This window comes from Protopterus annectens, chromosome 8.part0, assembly GCF_019279795.1.
Source record: "Protopterus annectens isolate FY-2018-M chromosome 8.part0, PAN1.0, whole genome shotgun sequence".
Lineage (NCBI taxonomy): Eukaryota > Metazoa > Chordata > Ceratodontiformes > Protopteridae > Protopterus > Protopterus annectens.
This window is the reverse complement of record NC_056741.1, coordinates 18,793,058-18,814,761: the sequence shown is the minus strand read 5'-3', so window position 1 is coordinate 18,814,761 and position 21,704 is coordinate 18,793,058. Positions and strand designations below refer to the sequence as shown.

Genomic DNA, 21,704 nt, shown 5'->3' with positions numbered 1-21,704 from the left:
AGAAAAAGTTAATTGTATTTCTTGTGGGAAGCAAATACCTCATAAGGATTTTCATTCTTACTGTATTCCTTGCCTAGGCCCTGATCACAACGTTTCTGGATGTTCATCGTGCATACAGCTGCAGTCATAACAGATAGGTTCTCCTGCCGTTAGGCGGGTCCTCGGTAGGCTGAATTCCAAAGTCTAGGTCCGGCGTCGGTTGTCGTCGCTTCTTCCCTGACGTCAGTGCGACAGGGGTACAAAGGAACCAGCCAACGCCATTTTCTTCAGTCTGTCTTGCCGCGCGGTGCCCGAAGCAGAAGCAGTTCGCAAGTGCTGGTCAGCCAGCTCCTGAGATTACGAAAATTTGGAAACCGAAGTCTTCTTAAAAGCTAAGTACCCCATTGGGGAAACTTTTCTTGCCTCAGACCGATGTCAGACAAAGTTAATAATTGTATTTCTTGTGGGAAGCAAATACCGTATAAGGATTTCCATTCCCTCTGCATACCTTGTTTAGGCCCAGACCACGATGTCTCGGTCTGTCGCTTTTGTGCTACATTCACCAAACGCACCATTAAGCGTCGGGCGGAGTTCACCCAGCATTATTTTGGGAAAGCATTTAACTATACTATGTTGACGGATACTCCAACTCCGGTTTTGTCTAAAAAACGCAAAGACAAGGACCAACACACGAGGTCCGCGGCCTCTACCGACACCACGCCAAAGCCACTACACGTGGTCCAGTTCTCAGCGAGGTGCCTACGCAGCCCCTGACTACCGACGACCTGTCTTTGACGGTGTCTCCTGTGCCGGAGGTCGCAGGCTCCTCGGCCCACACCCCTACTACAGATACCGAAGCCACTCTTGGCATTGAAACTCAGAATGTGGACAGGTCCACCTCCACTCAAGGTGTCTTCAGACCTTCCTCCTCTTTCTCCATCAAGGCTTTCACAAAGTCTAAAGCAACCATGCACTCTGAGACCAGCTACACAGGGCCCATCTCCAGGCCCTATGCCTAAGAAACAGATGCTTAAAATGGCTGAGGATTTAATTACTCTTATCAGAGATTCTCAGCCCCCTCAGGACAAAAGGCCTAGAGTGGAGGAAGATTCCCCCTCCTCTGATCAGGGTTCCATTATTTCAGAGCACTCTGATGATCAGGAACATTCTTACTCCCCTTTTGAAGACTCTGATGTGGAGGAGTCCATCCCTTCTGTATCCCCCCCTGAGGATTACTCATTTGGGGTAACTTTGCATACCTTAAGGGAACATTTCCACTGGGAAGGCCAGGATTATTCAGATTCCAAGAAAAGGCTCAGGAAATTTCTCTTGCTTCCTCAGCACAGGCCTCTGGCTATACTCCTGTCTTGGACATCCTAGATGATGATTACTCGGAGGCATGCCTTAACCCGGACTCTCTACCTCCAGCTCCAGTTAAGCCTGACAGGTACTACAGGGTCCCTGACTCACACCAATTTCTATACAAAAGCCATGCTGCTGACCCCGAAACCATCTCACAGGGCCCCAAGGGAGTTAAGGCCTCCATTGCTAAAAATCCATTGCCTTCCGAGAGAGATTCCAGATCCTTAGAAAGGTGGGGAAAAAAGGTATATACCTCGGCTACCTTATCCATGAGGGCCTTAAACTGTCAGTTTCATATGCTAAAATACCAACGGTTTTTATCATCACAATTGAAAAGTAAAATGTCACAACCTGAACAACCAGACTTGAAGGAGTTGCATGATTTGATGCATAGTGCAGAACAAGTGGGTAAGCATACCTTACAATGTGGTTTTGATGCTCTAGAGGCCTCATGTAGAGCTGCTGTTACAGGATCAGTCATACGTAGGCATGCCTGGCTCAAGGAACAAGCCTTGCCTGATCATGTCAAAGCTAAATTACTAGATGCCCCTCTTCAAAAGGATGTATTATTTGGTGCTAATGCTGAGGAGGTATTAAGGAAAATGGAGGAAAAGGCTAAATCAATTCAAACTGTGAAAGAATTTCTACAGGTTCAACCCCCACGTTTTAGTAGAAATTGGCCTTCCACAAACTGGTCCTTTCCTGCCACAGACAGACCCCAAAGAGGCAGATACAGGCGCCCGAGGGGCAGAGGACAATCCCAAGGATCGTATAGAGGCAGACAATGGCAAGCTCCTACACAGAGGTGGTGAGGACAACTCGCAATCTTTCAGAAAGCAAACCCAATGACTTTCCCCTTTGCATGCCAACCAGGTCTCAAATGGCAGCCCCCTTGGGAGGAAAGCTGGCATTATTTTCAAAAAATTGGCATATTGTCACAAAGGACAAATGGATCCTGGACATTATAAACAGAGGCTACAAATTCCATTTTCACACCCTTCCAAAAATGAGAGGCATGCCATACCTGCCACACAATCAAAGGGCAGAGGCACAAAGGCAAATTACAGATCTCATAAACATGAAAGCTATTCTAGAGGTACCCACGCACGAACAAGGTCAAGGTTTTTATTCCAGGCTATTTCTGGTGCCAAGGAAGGGAAAAGATTGGAGACCTATTTTGGATCTATCCATCCTAAACACATTTCTACTCGTACCAAAATTCAAGATGCTCACTCTACAGCAACTTCTTCCCATGCTGGTCAAGGAGTCGTGGCTGGTAACACTGGACCTCAAGGAGGCATACCTGCATGTCCCAATCAGACAAAATTGCAGAAGGTACCTGAGATTTCTTGCAGGTTCAACCCATTATCAATTCTCTGCGTTGCCCTTTGGCTTATCTACTGCGCCCAGTGTATTCACGAAATGCCTGGCGTCAGTAATTGCCTACTGCAGACTTCAAGGGATACAAATATATCCCTATTTGGATGACTGCCTGATCCAAGCGGACAGCAAGCACACTCTTCTGAAACATCTGGCTTATGTAATAATGTTATTGAACCCTCTGGGATACACAGTCAACAAAAAGAAATCAAGGCTAATACCCTCTCGGAAGATAATTTTCCTGGGTGCCAATTTGGACACAAACACCCAGATGGCCTACCTCACGCCAGAGAAGCAGGGGCAACTAATTCAGTACTTCAGAACACTAGCAAATTGCACCAGGCTGACTGCAAGGAAAATCCTGCAGGCTCTGGGATTCATGGCATCTTGCATCTTACTAATCCCATGTGCAAAGTTGCATATGAGGAAACTACAATGGTACCTGAAAAACATATGGTCTCAACACAGCCACAGTTTGGAAACAATAATACCACTAATTCCACGTCTGCAAAAGGAATTTCTGTGGTGGGCTCAAGCGTGTCAAACACAGGTCTTCCATTCAGCAAGCCTCAAGCAAATCAAGTCATCACAACAGATGCCTCGGACTACGCCTGGGGGGGTGCACATGACAGATCGGTGCATTCAGGGCAAATGGTCCCAAAAAGAAAAGCACCTTCACATCAATCAAAAAAAAATGATAGCAGTAATAAATGCTATTATAGCTTTCAAGGACCTTCTACAACCAGGTCAACTATTGATAAGAACGTACACCACCACAGTTATGTGGTACATAAACAAGCAGGGAGGAACGCATTCTTACCCCCTATGCAGACTGGCCATGTCACTTTGGAACATGGCCATGGACTTACAAATGGAACTACAAGCACAGTACTTGCCAGGCAAGGAAAACACGCTGGCAGACAACCTAAGCAGGAATATGACAGATCCACACGAATGGAAGTTGCATCCGAAAGTTTTTACAGAAATAATCCAAGAATGGGGAAGGCCAGACATAGATCTCTTTGCCTCCCACAAAAATCATCAATTGACAAAATTCTGCTCAAGGATCTTCCATCCAAAAGCCTGGAGAGTGGACGCTCTCTCTTTCAGTTAGACATCAATGACAGTTTATGCCTTCCCACCTCTTCCTCTGCTGCCCAAAGTTCTACTGAAGACCAGAGCAGACAGACCAAAGATGATCCTCATTGCTCCGGACTGGCCAAGGCAACACTGGTACCCACTCCTGAGGAGCCTGACGCATTCCCCACCATGGGCCCTGCCTCTAATGCCTCTTCTGACTCAGCACAGCTTCAAAACTCTTCACAGTCAGCTAAAACACTCAATCTAGCCACATGGAAGATTCCTTAGCATCACAGCAGGCCCTACTCCCCAAGGAGGTGCAGGATGTCATTTTGGAGGCCAGAAGGCCATCAACTAGAAAAGCTTACTCCGCAAAATGGAAACGTTTTTGTGTCTGGAATGAGGAAAAAGGGTCAGGACCCTGGAAAACTGAATTTACCTCAAATACTACAATATTTGGCTGAACTGCTAAACAGTGGACTTTCTTTCTCCTCCATCAAAACCCATGCCTCAGCCATTTCTGCAGAATACAACACTGATCCACCTTTATTCTCTCACCCTCTCTTAAGACAGTTCCTCAGAGGGGCTAAGAATTTAAGACCTCCAAGGAAACAATCAATACCTGCTTGGGATCTTCATTTCATTCTGGAAAAAATGACCTTGCCTCCCTTTGAGCCAGCTGCCTCATCAGATTTGTAATATTTGTCCTGGAAAACAGCTTTCCTTCTGGCTATCACCTCAGCTCGTAGAGTTTCAGAACTACAGGCTCTCATGGCTGTCCAGCCTTTTATCATTCATCAGGACAGAGTTTCCTTATGAACCAACCTGTCCTTTATGCCTAAAGTGGTATCCAAGGTAGCTTTAAATCAGGCCATACATTTACCTACCTTTTATCCTAATCCTCAAAACAAAGGGGAGAGATTACTACATTCCTTGGACATCCACAGACAACTGCGTTATTATTTGGACAGAACCAAGCCTTTCAGAAAGTCAGAACAGCTCTTTGTGGCCTATGTGGTAGGAGCTCAAGGAAAGCCAATTTCCAAACAGACAATCTCAAAATGGATAGCCCACTGCATACACTTTTGCTATTCCTTTCATGGCAAAACTATACCTACAGGCATTAGAACTCATTCCACCAGGGCCACAGCCACCTCTGCAGCCTTCCTCAGAGGAGTTCCTACCCAAGGATATTTTGGAAGCAGCCACTTGGAGTTCTGTGCATACCTTCTCCAAGCACTACAACCTACCATTATACTCCAAATCTAGAGCAGGCTTTGCCACTGCAGTCTTGCAGGGCATTTTGGCTCCTCCTAGTTCCACCTAGTGCCTACCACCCCTTTCTTAGCTTTGGGATTCTACCCATCTGTTATGACTGCAGCTGTATGCACGATGAACATAGTACAGTTTTGTACCTACCATAAATGTAGATGTTAGTGCTAATACAGCTGCAGTCCAGATTTTCCTCCCTCCTTCCCCTCTTGGGACAGGCCTATAGGCTAGAACATCCTCATACAACCTGATTGGGGTATTCATTTATGATGTATTTGCTTGCAACTACTGTATTTTGATTATATTGCACTGCATTGTTACACAGAGTTATGCATTGCCTTCCTTCTGGGGGCACCTGACATCTGGGGCAAGAAAAACTGAAGAAAATGGCGTCTGCTGGTTCCTTTATACCCCTGTCACACTGACGTCAGGGAAGAAGCAACGACAACCGACACCGGACCTAGACTTTGGAATTCGGCCGACCGAGGACCCGCCTGACGGCAGGAGAACCCATCTGTTATGACTGCAGCTGTATTAGCACTCGAACATCTACATTTATGGTAGGTACAAAACTGTACTTTGTCGGTTTTGTGCTAAATTTAACCAATGCACTATTAAGCGTGTGTATGATTTTGCTTTAAACTATTTTGGCCGCCGGTTTAATTATCCAGAAATGTCATCTGATAGCCATCCGACTACCGGAGTTCACAAAAAACGTAAAGAAAAGGAAAGAGAGAGACAACCGAGGCCCAAAACCGACGACGAAGCTTCTCCTAAGCCAGTCTCCGGTTCGCTGGTCCTCTGAGGCGCTTTCGCAGCCCCTGACACCCGCTACTTTAGAGTCACAAGCCGCTACCGACTCCCACGTGGAGTCGGCCATGCCGCTGGAAACTCAAGGTATTGGAGCGTAGGATATTATCCCTTCAGATGGGTCCAGAGCCACTGAGCAGGCACCGGCCTCTGAGGGTGTATTCAGACCTAAACATCTTTTACATCAAACCGACTTCAACTTCAGAGGCAAAGACTTAAAGCACCTTCCAAAGCAAAGAAACTCAAGAGCCACGTGGACAGGCCTCTATGCCCATAAAACAGATGCTCAAAATGGCCGAAGACTTGATTACCTTGATCAGGGGCTCCCATCCCCCTCCTGATAAGAGGCCTAGGCAAGAGACTGACTATGAATCTTCAGATCAGGTTTCCATTTCTTCTGATTCCTCTTCTGATCAGGAATATTCTCTTCCCCGTATGAGGATTCTGATGTTGAAGAATCTATACCTTCAGCTTCTCCTCCAGAGGACTATTCTTTTGGGGAAACCTTACATACCATGAGGGAGCATTTCCACTGGGAGAGCCAAGATTTTTCAGAATCTAAAAAGAGGCTCAGGGATTTCTTTTTTACTACCTCAACACAAGCCACTAGCCATCCCACCATTGTTAGACATTGTAGATGATGTGTTTTAAGAGTCTAGTCTTACCCCTGACTCCTTACCTCCAGCTCCTGTTAAGCCCGACAGATATTACAGGGTTCCTGACTCTCATAAATTCCTTTTTAAAAACCCTGTTGCAGACCCAGAAACTATTTCTCAGGGTCCCAAAGGATTCCGCTGCAAAAAACCCTACCCCCTCTGACCGAGATTCTAGGACACTGGATAGATGGGGGGGGGGAGGCTTATACATCTACTACCTTGGCTATAAGGGCCTTAAACTGTCAGTTTCATATGCTCAAATATCAGCAACATGTCATGACATTGCTTAAACAGAAAATGTTAAATTCTGAATGTGCAGAAAACAAGGAAATGCAGGATTTATTGCATGCAGCTGAACAAGTTGGAAAGCATACTTTGCAATGTGGTTTTGATTCTTTAGAGGCCTCCTGCAGGGCCGCAGTTACAGGTTCTGTAATTAGGAGCCATGCTTGGTTAAAGGAACAAAATCTGTCTGGTCATGTTAAAGTTAAATTATTAGATTCCCCTTTACAGCATGATACTTTGTTTGGGGTTAAGGCAGAAGAGGTGTTAAAGAAAATGGAGGACAAAGCTAAATCTATGCACTGTCAAAGATTTTTTTACAAGTACAGCCACCTAGGTTTAGTAGACACTGGCCAACAAAGAATTGGTCCTTTCCTATGTCAGACAGATCTCAAAGGGGCAGATCCAGACGCCCTAGTGGCAGATCCCAGGTGCAAGGTTCATACTGCTCAAAGCAATGGGGGGCTTCTACCTCCAAAGCTGGAGAAGACAAATCACAACCATACAGGAAACAGTCCCAATGACGTCCCCCTGCCTGCACCAAGCACTTATCTCCTGGGAGCATCCTTAGGGGGAAAATTAGCACACTTTTCTCAAAATTGGCACATTATAACCCAGGACAAGTGGGTCCTAAATATCGTGTCACAGGGCTACAAGTTCCATTTCCATACCTTGCCAAAGGCAAACGGCTGGCCAGATCTGCCAAAAAATCAATGGGCAGAGGCACAAAAACGTCTCATCCCTCATGGACATGGAGGCCATTCAACAAGTACCAGAGCAAGACCAGAGACGAGGATTTTACTTACTGTTATTGGCACCCAGAAAGGACAAGGCCTGGAGGCCAATACTGGACCTGTCTATTTTGAACACATTCTTGGATATACCAAAATTCAAGATGTTGACTGCAGCAGCTTCTGCCCATGGTAGGCAAGAACGCTTGGCTTGTGACTTTAGACCTAAAAGAGGCATACCTGCATGTCCCAGTCAGACAAATATGTAGAAGATACCTCAGATTTAAGGCTGGCTCAATGCATTACCAATTCTCTGCACTGCCCTTTGGCTTATCTACTGCACCCAGGGTCTTTACAAAGTGCCTGGCACCAGTAATTGCATTCTGCAGACAGAGGAATTCAAATATATCCTTACTTGGACGACTGTCTAATTCAAGCAGAGAACAAGGACATTCTTCTACAGCATCTGGCGTTTGTGAAAAGACTTCTAACATGCCTAGGGTACACAGTCAACAAAAATAAATCAAAATTAGTACACTCTTGAGATAATATTCCTGGGTGTAAGCTTAAACACAACTGCCCAGATGGCTTATCTCACGCCAGACAAGCAAAGGCAACTGACTACCTATTTCAAAATGTTGGCAACAAAGGCCCAGTTATCTGCAAGAAAAATTCTGCAGGCTTTGGGCTTCATTGCATCCTACTAATTCCATATGAAAGACTGCATATGAGGAAACTTTAGTGGTACCTAAAAAGTGTTTAAACTCAACATTGCCACAGTCTGGAAACTATGATTACTCTCATTCCCTGCCTGCAACAGGAATTTCGATGGTGGGCAAAGGCTTGTCACCAAAACAAGGGACAGCCATTCACATTACCCCCAGCCAGGCAGACACCAACAACGGATGCATCGGATTATGCATGGGGGGCCCACATAGCAGGAAGATGCATTCAGGGCACATGGACCTCAAACCAACTGCATCTCCATATCCATCAAAAATAGATGCTAGCAGTTCAAAATGCCCTGACAGCCTTCAAGGACCTACTTCATCCAGGACAACTACTGATACAGTCAACACCACTGTCATGTGGTATATAAACAAGCAGGGGGGCACACATTCTTACCCCCTTTGCAGCCTAGCCATGACTTTGTGGGACACAGCATTGATTTACCAAGTACATCTGCAGGCAGAATTCCTGCCAGGAAGGAAAAATATTCTGGCAGACGAACTAAGCGGAAACCTCATGGATCCCAGAAGTGGCACCTGGATCCACAAGTCTTCAGCATAACAAGGAAATGGGGATGCCCGGACATAGATCTATTTGCCTCCCCTCACAACTACCAACTAAACAGATTCTGCACAAGGATTTATCACAGACAAGCATGGAAAGTGGACGCCCTGTCTTTCAGCTGGAAAAACCTATCAGTATATGCATTTCCCCCTCTGCCTCTCCTCCCCAAGATACTCCTAAAGGTCAGACAGGAGAAGCCAAAGATGATACTGATTGCCCCAGACTGACCCCGTCAGTACTGGTATCCAATATTAAGGAGCTTGTCTCAATGCCCAGCTTGGACCTTACCTCAGATACCTCATCTACTGTCCCAACAAAACGATCAGATCCTGCACAGCCAACTCAGGACATTAAACCTGGCAGCATGGTGAATAATGTAGTCATACAAAACGCACCTCTCAGTAAAGCTGTGATGGATGTCATTTTGGAAGCAAGAAGGCCTAGTACTAGAAAATCTTATGCTGGAAAATGGAAAAAGATTCTGTGCTTGGAACCATGCACAAGGAACTGATACAGCTGTGCCAAATATTCCCCAGATTTTGCAATACTTAACTGAGATGCTGGACAAAGGCCTATCTTTTTCATTTATTAAAATTCATGCCTCTGCCATTTCGGCTCATTACAATGTAGAGCCACCAATCTTTTTTCATCCCATATTAAAGCAGTACCTCAGAGGAGCCAAAAATGTATCCAAGGAGATCACCAATGCCTGCATGGGACCTCAACTATGTCTTAGAAAAACTCACCCTGCCTCCTTTTGAGCCAGCGGCTATTGCTGATATAAAGTTTTTATCTTGGAAAACGGCTCTGCTCCTAGCATTAACTTCTGCAAGACGAGTTTCAGAGCTACAGGCACTCATGGCTGTGGAACCTTTTATTTTGTATCCAGACAGGGTCTCTCTGAGGACAAACCCAACGTTTATGCCTAAGGTGGTGTCCAATGTGGCTCTCAACCAAACTATTCACCTGCCAACCTTTTATCCAAATCCACAGAACAAGGGGGAGAGAATTCTGCATTCTTTGGACGTACACAGACAGCTTAGATTCTACTTGGACAGAACTAAAGTTTTCAGAAAGACAGAGGAATTACTAGTGACATATGCTGCAGGATCACAAGGAAAGGCCATCTCAAAGCAGCCTATTTCAAAGTGGATAGGCCACTGCATTCATTTCTGCTATGTACACCATGGCAAGCCAGTACCCAAGGGCATTAGGCCACACTCAACCAGAGCTGCAGCCACTTCAGCAGCCTTTCTCAGGGGAGTACCTACCAAGGACATTTTAGAGGCTGCTACTTGGAGTTCGGTGCACACCTTTGTAAAGCACTATCATCTGGCATTCTACTCTATATCCAGGGCAGGCTTTGCCGCTACAGTTCTGCAGGGCCTCATAGCCGCTCCCAACCTTGGCTTTGGGACTCTACCCAAATGTAATGACTGCAACAGTGAAACACGAAGAACATAGTACAGTTGTGTACACTTACCATAAATGTAGATGTTTGAGTGTATTCACAGTTGCAGTCCAGGTTACCCACCTGCCATCCCCCTTTTTCTTCTGATGTAACCTATCTTTCCTTCTCTGATTTATACAACCTTTGTGGTGTATTTGCTTGTAGATGAAGGTAAGTTTTATATTGGTGCATGTAATTATACATATCTAAATTTTGGCAACCCTTTTGGGGGGCACCTGACATCTGGGGCAAGAAAAACTAAAGAAAATGGCGTTGGCTGCTTCTTTTATACCCCTGACGACCTGACGTCAGGGAAGGGGTGACAGCAGCCGACGCAGGACCCAAGACTTTGGAATTCAGGCCGGCTGAGGGCAACTTGCCAGCAGGATTACCCAAATGTAATGACTGCAACAGTGAATACACTCAACATCTATATTTATGTTAAGTGTACACAACTGTACTTTCTAAACTACCTGTGTCAATTGATAAAGATTTGGCTTTCGTATTCTTCTGTAAAGGTACACCTCTCTGCCATATCAGACTGCCCACCCAAGGAACCCCCCTTGCTTGCCAGGCTCGACGTAAAGCTCTTCCTTAAAGGGGTCCTGCACATGAGACTACCTAGGAAACCTATCCCCCTGCCTTGGGACCTTAACTACATCTTAGAGAAATTTAACCCAACATCCCTTTGAACCTGCTGGACCTTCTTCCTTACACGGTCCTGCTGGTGGCTATCACATTTGCCAGAAGTGTCAAACTTGCAGGCCTTAATGGCCTGTCCCCCCTACACCGGCTTCCACAAAGACAGGGTGTCCCTGTGAACCAACCCCCTCCTTTATGCCAAAAGTGGTCAGTGATCTCTCTCAACCAATCCATCTACCCACCTTCTTCCCCTCACCCTCTAACGAAGGGGAGAGGATACTGCACTCCCTGGACATGCACAGACACTTAGGTTTTACCTGGACAAGATCAAGACAATCAGGAAGCATAACCAGCTGTTTGTATCCTTCCACCCCTGAGCCCTGGGCAAGTCAGTTTCCAAACAAACCATTGCATGGTGGATCAGGAAAGCGATTTGCTTCTGCTCCTCCCACCATGGAAAGGAACCCCCAGGGGTAATCAAGGCCCATTCTACTAGAGCTGTGGCCACATCAAGGGCCTTCATGAAAGGCCTAGACACAGCATCCTTTTTGGAAGCATCCACTTTGGGTCACTGTCCACACCTTCACCAAGCATTACAAACTGGACCAAGTTTCCAGAGCTAGGACAGGATTCGCCAGGGCAATCCTGCAGGGTCTAGTAGAACCCTCTTCATCTACCACCACATTCTCATCCACATAAGCTGTGGTACGCTTCCACACCTAGAATACTACAACATAGGAATAGAAGGACATAGAATAGTTGTGTAAAATCTTATCATAGCCATAGATGTCCTCTTCCATGTTGCAGTATTCCTTCCCGTCCACCAGACTCCCCAGGTCCTATTCCTTCTCTGCCTACATTGCAGTAGGACTCCAAGTCACACACCCGGAAACAATTGGCATTCCTCCTGCTGGGCCTTATTTCTCTGCCTGCTGGTCTTCCACGTTTCTGTGGGTTGTGCATGCAGATGTCACATTTAAGGCCCCTGGTTTATGGCCCTGTGGGTGACATCCCACACCACTGGAACAACCAAGCTGAAGCTTTTGTAAAGAAGCTGACGTACAAGTCGCCTAAGGGCATGAAATCGCACACCTAGAATACTGCTACATGAAGAGAAGAACATCTATGGTTATGGTAAGATTTTGCACAACTATTCTTTACATCATCTTAATTTTCAGTTTTGTTTGTGAAGGTCACATATAGTTTCTGAAATGAAGACTGCTGCACCGTTAATTTGCAATAAGTGCTCGAGATATATTTTTAGTTGTCATAATGCAAGTGAAACTAGAAATAATTTTAGCTTTTATACTGAAACATACTTTTCGTTTTGGTTTTCTGCCAGGTGCAGGAGTTTGAACATGTTAATGGGCAATGGAGCATGCCAGAGTTGCAAGAAGCTGAAGAAAACAAGAAACCAGCACTGCCACCAGACTCCCCTGCACCAAAAACTCCAAGTTCTTCAACACAGGGTGATACACAACCTAACACACCAGCACCTGTTACTGCAGGTAATGGGGAATAGTAGTATGCTAGGAGATTGGAGGGGCAGTGGGATAGTAGTATGCTAGGAGATTGGAGGGGCAGTGGGATAGTAGTATGGTAGGAGATTGGATGGGGCAGTGCAGTAACTAAATGCCCAGCCTTAGTTGCTGCATGTCTACAGTGTGTTTTTGTAGTGGTTGTAATCTTAAGTTTGCAGAGTCTCCTGTAGCATATGAAGTTCAAGCTTCTCTGTAGTTGATGCTTGAACACACAGCTGCTTGTTAGTGCCCATTTGGGGAGAGTGGGTGAGGTCCACCACATCTATTGCTTTTGCTTTTCATAGATGATTACTAGGCTAATGACCCCAGGGGATCCTTTTAAGCCTAGCTATTCTTCCCAAAGTGAGAATCAAATGCTGTATCTTAAGCACCTTGGCCATTGTCAATCCCCCAGTGATCTCTTTGCAGGGGCTTGGACTTCAGTGACAGGAAGTTCACCATAGTTTACAATTCTGCCAGTTTACCTGTAGTGACTGTTTGGTAGTGGGTGACCATGTTGTAAATTCGCAGTAACTGTGTTTGCTGTATTTTGTGTTGCATTAATGTTGATCCACATTATTTTTTTTCTCTCTGATTGCTGTTGGCATGGATCTTGACCATCTGATTAACTTTTCGTTTAATGGAACTGCTCCACCCCCCCTGTGATTTTTATAGAAGATGCTGTAAAATCTGAAGATCAGATAAAGCCTGAACCTGTTAAGGAAACTGAAACAGAAAAAATGGAGACCAAACAGGAAGAACATCAGGTAAGACTAGAAGGTCTGATATTGTGATTCAGGATGATTTACTGTTTACATCTGAGGTTTTGATTTGGTGGTAATAATGTTTGGGTGTCAAGATTTAGCTCCATGTGAAATAGGTCTGTTAAATGACTGCAGCTGTTTTACCTGATCAGTATGTGGTACAGAATCGTAGAAAAAAACGTGATATTTTTGATGGCAAAGTTTTATAATTTCTGGCTTGATTCGGGATACACACATTTTTAGGAGACACCACACATGGTTCCTGAGAAATTTTGAGAGCAGAGGTATGGTCCTGCAGATGTCTGGTGTCTGCTTCTGGAATTCTGTTTATCTATTTCTGTAGCTTTATTCTGTACCATACCCTACCACCACCCAGAAAGGTCTGTTTACAGCTTCCAAGCTTATCAGTCATCCCATATGTCTTGTGCCTTGTTTTATTTTACCTTGTATGTAGATGTATTTTTTGGCATTTAGTTTTAGTCCATGGCTCTGACATCAGTTGTCTGTGTCAGCCCCTCTTGGAGAACTTTAGTGTCCGTGTGAGATTCAGTGACAGCACCTAATTTGCAATCATCTGCAAATTTAGTCAGCCAGAGACCACTGACATTGGCCTCGACTTCTGAGAAGTAAATGCCAAAAAGGAGTGGTAATTGTGGTCCAGTGACCTGAGTGTGTGCATAATGTGACAGATCCTAGCTCCTGATGAGCAACTGTGACTGTAACTTTCTTCTTACACAGCCACTGACATTGGCCTCGACTTCTGAGAAGTAAATGCCAAAAAGGAGTGGCCCATGGACTGATCCCTGAGGGACTTTGTGACTGGCCTCTTTGTAGAGGTGAACTCTCCAATTCTACCTCAAATGTGGCTTTGGTAGACTTTTTGTCCTCTAATGAGTTTGTTTTTTTTTTTTTTTTTTTCCCCATGGTTTTCTTTCTCCTGTTGTACATCCAATTGATTTTGTGATTCCACCAGGGTGGCTGGTTTTTTGAGTTACTTCTGTACAACTTCCTGGTGGATACAGCTGCCTCTATACAGCTATTAACATGTTTGTAAATGGTTTCTGTGAACAGTTCTGCATAGCCAGAAGTGTTCATAGGGGCTTGACATTTTGCCAGGTTCTCGCTTAATAGCAGGAGGTTAGCTTTAGAATAGTTCCTGAATATTTCCCATTGAGCTGTGGGTCCAGGTTTTATTTTTACTTCATAGACCATTTTGTGGTCTGACCTTACCAGGGAAGGCATTACAGTAGGAGTGTGCAGCACTCTCCCATATTAGTGAGGACCAGATCCAGTATGGTTGCACCCCTAGTTGGTGTATTAACTATATCTGTTCCAGGGAGTTTGTGTTTACAATATCCGGGAATCTCTGTGCATGTACATTTGATGTCGTATAGGATTCCCAGTTAATAGTGGGGTAATTAGTCACCCAGGAATATGGTATTGGGTTGGATGGTTAGTGTTGCTAATAAGTTTAAATGCATAGTATGGGTTTCCGGGATCATAGAGGGGGACCTATGACATGCAAGGAAGTGGTATTGGATTTTACCTATGGTGATTTGAACATGGAGCTGCTCAAGTGCATTGTCCTGTTTTACCAGCCTTGAAGTATATTTATTTTTGATGTAAATAGAGACTCCTCCACCTTTAGTCCTGCCTGTGAAGTAGCTGGTCTAAATGTGTGGACGAAATTATAACCCTGCACTGTTGGTGTGCTCTCTGTGGCTTTAAACCACGTCTCCGAGACCTCACAAACAGTCATTCTCTAGGGTATAGAGAGCTTCCAGGGAGTCATGGCTTTTGTTTAGACTCCTAGCATTGAGCAGTAATACCTTTAGATTTCTTGGTTTTGATTTGTCGGAAGTACTTTCAGTTTGGCATTGCCTAAACAAGGCACTATTGGGGAAGACAGTGTTTTTGGCTAATATTCAAAAGTCTAGAGGGGAGAGGTGTAGGTCATCCCTGGCAAAGCAGCGTGGTCTGTTGATATCTCCTACCATGCTGACAAATATTGCACCCCCTTAGAATAACACGAGAAACTAAGCCAATTTAGTCAGTCATCTTTTGTTCGTATTGTGGCATCAACCTTGAAGGTAAAATGTTGCTCAATGCTAGGCTCATACCAGCCCGAAACACACATTCTGAGAGCTCTATGATGTCTCTCTTCATGTAGTCTAGGGAGGTACATCTCAGGCCATTTAAGCCCACATGGACTGTGACTGAGTCGTATTGGTAATTGTGGTCCAGTGACCTGAGTGTGTGCATAATGTGACAGATCCTAGCTCCTGATGAGCAACTGTGACTGTAACTTTCTTCTTACACAGCCTGGTGAGAGGGACATAAGTGTGTCTGAGTCTCCAATGACTAGAATGTTGGATTGTGTTGACTTCCCTTGTGGGCTTAGAGGTAGAGGTTCCTTGAAATCTAGCTCTTTGTTGATGTGAATGTTTTGAAAGCGTGTGTTTGGAGCTGCTGAGGGTATTTCTTATGTGTACTTTGTCCAGGTCTTTGTGGTTTAGGAAGGTTACATGTAAGTGCTTCAGTATTTGTAGGTTTATATGTCTGCTTTGAATTGTGTGTGATGGGTGCAGCATGTGTACTGCTGACAACCTTATTGACATTAGGAGTACTTATATGTGAGAGCTTTGCCTCCAGTGACGTTCTGTAATTTCATCTCCCACATACCATATCAGTTTCTTTGAGAATTAACTGGTTTTCAGTAAACATGAGGCAATTTCTACATTGCCTCTGGATGTCCATAGCCACCAAGCTGGTAACAGAGACAGTAGGAAAGTTCATATCCATGGCAACAGACCCTTTTTTATTAATTAGACGACTGAAGTGAGAATATCAGTCTCACTGTCAGGAGTATCTGGTTTGCAACTGTGTGGACAGTGCTCATCACTGCAGACTAGTTGTCCTGTGTGTAACTAGATATTGGAGAAATTTCAGTTGTGCTTTTACAGGAAAAATGTCACCCAAGGTGCGTCTGTACAGAACACTTGAGGTCAGACTAATATGTAGACCCTGAAAATTTAAGGATGAAGTATTTAGGCAGATATTCTGAAGTTAGAAACCAATCAAGCAGTACTTACTGAAAACAAAAAAATAGCTTGTAAAAAATGATGAGGGGAGTCGCATGAATGGCTAATGCTTGGTACTACTAATGCTGATCTCACCACTGCTTCACTCTGATAGGATACAATCCTCCTTTGCTGCTTCTCTCACCAGAAGCAAAATGTTAGTACCAATCCCAAGAAGAGAAGCAGGCCACAGCCTGTCTGGTGATCCACAGTATTGTCCCAGATGATGCAAGGCTCTGTAGGCTTTGTAGCCTTTTTCTGGTAGAGTCCTCGGTTAGCAGCCAGCCCAGTCAGGTACATTAAGCACAGACGTTCCCCAGCTAGAAACAGGAGTCTATGCACTCTGCTCCTACTCTCACCTGGATCAGAATATCAGCACAGATTACAAGCTGTCACCTGTAAAGCAGTTATTAGGCTTTCTGGTGATCAGCAGTCTCCGGGAAATAATGTCCCTGTACTCCTCTCACCAGATGAACACAGAAGCACTAATCCCAAGATGACTACTGAGGAAGAATGTGGGCTTTCCAATAACTGGTGGTCTTGCAATAGATGCTTAAAGGAAAGATGAAACAAAAAAGGTTTATCCTAAACACTGCAGTGTGCACTAAGTAGTTAGATACGAAAGTGGGTAACTTGCATTTTAGATGTACAAAAATTTAAGTTTTAGTGGAGAGCCACTATTTTTAAAGTTAAGATAGATTGAAAGGGGGTAGACACTTTTGTTTGTTGGTACTATAGAATACAGTAGTATGGCCAATAAATTTAAATAGTTGAAGGGGAGTGATTTCACAAAATGATAACTTTATGCTTACCCCCCCCATACCAGCCAGTATACCCATACCAGCCAGTAAAAGCAGAGAGGAAACTAGATAAATGGTCAAATTAACATAAGGGGCAGACAACTAGAAAGACAGTGGTGTTTCAGAACACAGTAACATGGTGGGAGGTGGGAAAATTGTCTGACTCACAAGAGACAGAGCTGTGGTCTTTTTTATCAAGTTGTAATATGCAGTTAAAAGCAGAATACAAGTAAAACAGTGTAAAGAAAACAAATCACAGTATACAAAATAGAAAAATGCAATAAAGTAATACACAATACAAGAAATAAAAGGCAAACTAACCTTTCTCACAGCAAGCCGTGGCAGAGTCTGGATGAGCCTTTCCAGTAAAGCACTGAAATGTTCTATTCCTAGCCCCACCCCATCAGTTCACCTTAACTGACCAGTTCTAACTTCTGTTAGAACAAAGTTAGTCACTTCTGTTCTGTAGTACTGCTTCTAGATTGTGCCTTTTTTTTTCTTTTCCTGTGACGACTTCCATTATCTTGCTTGTGTCCATGCACAAAGTAGGAAACAAAGGAAGTTATGGGATAAAAATGACTGCTTACGTAATAAACCATACCCTATTCCTAAAACCTGTCAGATTGGCACACTGGGATTACAAAATTTGGAAGGCTTCATGGATTTTTGATCCTGATAGGGTTGGTGGAGAGGGTGTGGACAATCACTTTCCAACTAATGTTAACACCCAGCCAGTTACCTCAAAGCACATGGAGGATGTCAACAATGATTGATTAGAATTTACCCCTGCCTGAGAAGGTCAGAGAGAATTGGTAATTTACGTAGACAGTCTTTTTTAGACCATCCACACACACACTGAGGGGACAGACAAACTGGGAGGAATTGGAGGAAGAATAATCAGAACCGATGCCAAGTGTTTATAATTTAACAGAGGAGGATAAAATTGCATCAACCCATGAGGGGTAAGGTGTTAATATATCAAGGTTTTAATGTTGGATATTATAGCAATAACCCACACCTGGGTGTGGATAATGCTGGATTTACCCACGGTTGGTGTGGTTTGGTCACGAGGGTGAAGCCCGAGTGGCCAAACAAAGCCAACCGTGGGTAAATCCAGCATTACCCACACCCAGAAGTGGTTATTATTATAATGACATTATTTAAGAAAAAATAATTACTTTTCTTAAATAATGGCATTGTATAATGCCTTTGCTGCCCTTCCGCAGCTGTCTGGTATTCTCGGCAGTTCTGATGTACTGCGATGCCTACGCAGTACATCAGAGTGTGGGCAAAAGCAACGGAGAAAGCAAGATCTCCGTTGCTTTTTAATTGTTTCGCTATGTTAAATGGGTTTAACATAGCGAGACAGCTTTAAAAAAAAGCAACGGAGAATCTCAGTTGCTTTTTTTTAAAGCTGTCTCGCTATGTTAAACTCGTTTAACATAGCGAGACAGTGTGAAGCAACGGAGATCTTGCATTCTCCGTTGCTGTTAAAAAAAAAAAAAAAAAAAAAAAAAAAGTTAAGTAATGGAAAAAGTCCGGGCAACTGGACCTTTTTCCATTACTATAACTCTGATTTACAACATGCACACTGACCAATCAGCGTGCACGTTTTTGAATATTAATCAGGAGTCGTCGTATAATAAGACTCTTAGTTTAAGAATCGGTTCAGGTTTGTACACTCAGCTAAATTCAACACAGCAAATACTTTGAGTTATTTTTTTATTTCAGTTTGATGACCGGGGAGGTCCACTGGGCTCAGTTAAAGTTGTATGCTAGAAGATTACATTTTCAAGTAATGTTTAAGGAACAAAGGATAGAAAATGAGTCTAGTTTAGCTAGTGCAAGTTTGAAAAAGTACATTCAACCCCCCCCCCCCCCCCACACACACTTCATCCTATGGTGATATATGAATGGAAGAATAATGCCACCCTTTGGGTCTTGAAGCCCAGTTGGGAGGAGGGATTCTTATAGCTGAAAAAATGGATTACATTGGGGACATGTTTAAGATTCTCCATGACACAGATACTAAACAGTGTCTAGTCATGAAGTTAACATAGCACACAGGAAGATACAATCGTTTTTAGAAGATTCTTTACTACAAGGAGCTGTTACCAAGGACTTTTATCGTTTTGTGGTAAGTGAGCATCCAGTTATCTCAGCCATGTTTGTGATACCTAAAATCCACTAAAATATTGTGGATCCCCCCCCCCTATTTGATAGTAGCTGCTCATACCTCCCTGACCTACTCCCTTGGGAGTTTTTGGAAATCGTATTTTAAAGAATATATTGGGTCCAGTTGAATACATAAGGACTGTTGGGATTTTTTGATAAAAATTAAACAATTATTTCAGTACATTAGTTAATTTTTCGATTGTGGATGTAATTGATTTAATTACATCAATACCCCATAGTGAAGGGTTAGAATGGTTTTATGAGGCCATACTTGACCTCTCTAATTTAAGTAACACCCTGATTAATTTTATTATGGAGGCTATGGATATGATATTGCACAATCATTGCATTTCATTTGAATGATATTTGTTTAGGGAAGTTAAAGGTATTGCTATGAGAGCCAGTTTCCCCCCTGTGTACATGAACTTAGTGATGTATAGGCGAGAAAAGATGCATGCATTTAACTCCAGGTTTGAGAATAATTGATGCACCTATCAACATTTTTTGGGTGACACTTTTATTTTATTGAAAGACAATGGGTTATTTATAGATGTGTTTGTGGAGTATATTAATAACATTACACCCTTCCTGAAATTTACACACACTCATTCTGATAAACAAATTGACTGTTACGTTATTCAAAGATGGTATTAGTGGCTGGTTTGGATTATTTTCAGGAAACCTTCATTTTCAAACAGCTACTTAGACTACAATAGTTGCCACCCAAGTTACTCCAAGAGGAATATCTTCAAAGGGTAACTAGTCAGGATAGCCAGAAAGAGTTTGTTCACTTATGACTCAAAGATCGTGAAATTGAAAGTCACTGCTATGTTTCAGGAAAGGGGGTCTCCAGCAAACTTGTACATAATTAGTGGTGATGCACTGCAAGGGTGGGGTACCAAATGTAAACATTTTCTTGGTTTGGAGGAAAATGCATTTTCCCATACTTCTAAGGAAGTTTAATGCCTTTAACTCCCCTGGTGGTACCTTTTGGTTCCTATACAAAATAAACTAAGAACATAATGGTAAGGAACTGGAATATGTTTAGCGGTAACACTGATATTTTCACAATTTTGGGTTGAATCCCAAAGTTTGTGTTTAAAAGTTGTGGGAATTTGAAACACATTTTTGAACATCCCAGAATCAGTCCACTTTGGATATTTTAAGTGAGGGTGATTTCTGCTAGAAAAGGGCTAGTTTATTTAGCTGGCTGTTCACGTTGTAACAGTTCTTACAAAGGAAAGCGAGAGCTGGTTTCGTAAGTGTATTTACAAACACACGTATACAATAGTAATGTGCAACACAAGCAATGCATTATACAAATGTACACTTACATGCCCCTTCTTTCAAAAGTTTTTATTTGGTATGTTTGAAATAGTTTCAGAGAGTTTGAGGGGTGGATCTTGGGGAAACCTATAGCAAAAGGGGAAAATTTGGCAATTAAGGTTGAACGCAACATTTGCACCAGGTTTGAATTACTACATTTCAATTATACCCATTCTACAAATGAAAGTTGACATATAGAATATATAATAATACTTTTAGGGATAATGTAGGACATTACAAATATAGGTTTGAGTTTTGCTACAATAAGATGGTCATCAGTTGTTTGGTTCTTATTTTATATGATTGTGAATCTACATAATTAAGTAGAACTATAGATTATAAATTATTTAGACAGTAAAGTTTTGTATTTGTGCATTTTTACAATCAGTATAATTTTTGTATGCTTTGTGTTTAGTCTATGTATTTTAAGGCAAGTGAATCAATGAGGCTGGTCCATTTTAAATCTTTTTTTTTTATTCTCAATTGAATCAGCTGACTGAACTATAAAAACATTAATTAACTGTTCTGATGAAGTCATGAGTTCTAAGGAGGACGAAAGGGCTTAACCATTTGTCTAGCTGTACCGCACTGTGGTTTGTTTTTTTGTAAAGTTTAAACCTTTGAATTATTGTGGATTGTTTTTTACTTTTTTTTTTCTTTTTACACATTGGTGGTATGGCACTGAGAGGGATTCCTTTAGATTACACCGCGTGAGCCTTTTCCATTTAGCATTATCTAGTTTGGCCTTTCTCGTGGTGCATAATTACAGATTTACAGATCTGTTTTCCTGTAAGCCAGGGTGAGTCCATAGAGTAGAAAAAGATTAAGGACATCCCATCAGCCATCCATCACTTCCTAGGGTTGCAATTTTGATGGAGCTTTCCTTTTAAATCCATATACTTTAGCCTTCATTTGCATGATACCTTCAGCATAAAGATCACTCTTCTAGTATCACTGTTGGAGATTCTGCCACTGGCAGATGTCCTTACACTTTGGGTGTTCTTTGAAGGGCTACTTGTCTCCCTCATGTTGAGGGCAGTAGTAGCATGTTTTGGTAGTAAAGGGGGAGCAGCCAAGCTTTCACTTTGTACTACATAGAGTG

General features: G+C 43.1%; 1 protein-coding gene across 1 annotated transcript in view; it reads left to right on the top strand.

The window, feature by feature from the left end:
* The window catches only part of LOC122807962 (chromodomain-helicase-DNA-binding protein 4-like), a 1,347,878-nt gene that overhangs the window by 984,094 nt on the left and 342,080 nt on the right, over positions 1 to 21,704 (top strand). The window contains exons 25-26 of the mRNA XM_044078994.1: positions 12,280 to 12,445; positions 13,133 to 13,224. Coding sequence (XP_043934929.1) covers positions 12,280 to 12,445; positions 13,133 to 13,224 — 258 coding nt within the window. The remainder of the gene's footprint in view (positions 1 to 12,279; positions 12,446 to 13,132; positions 13,225 to 21,704) is intronic.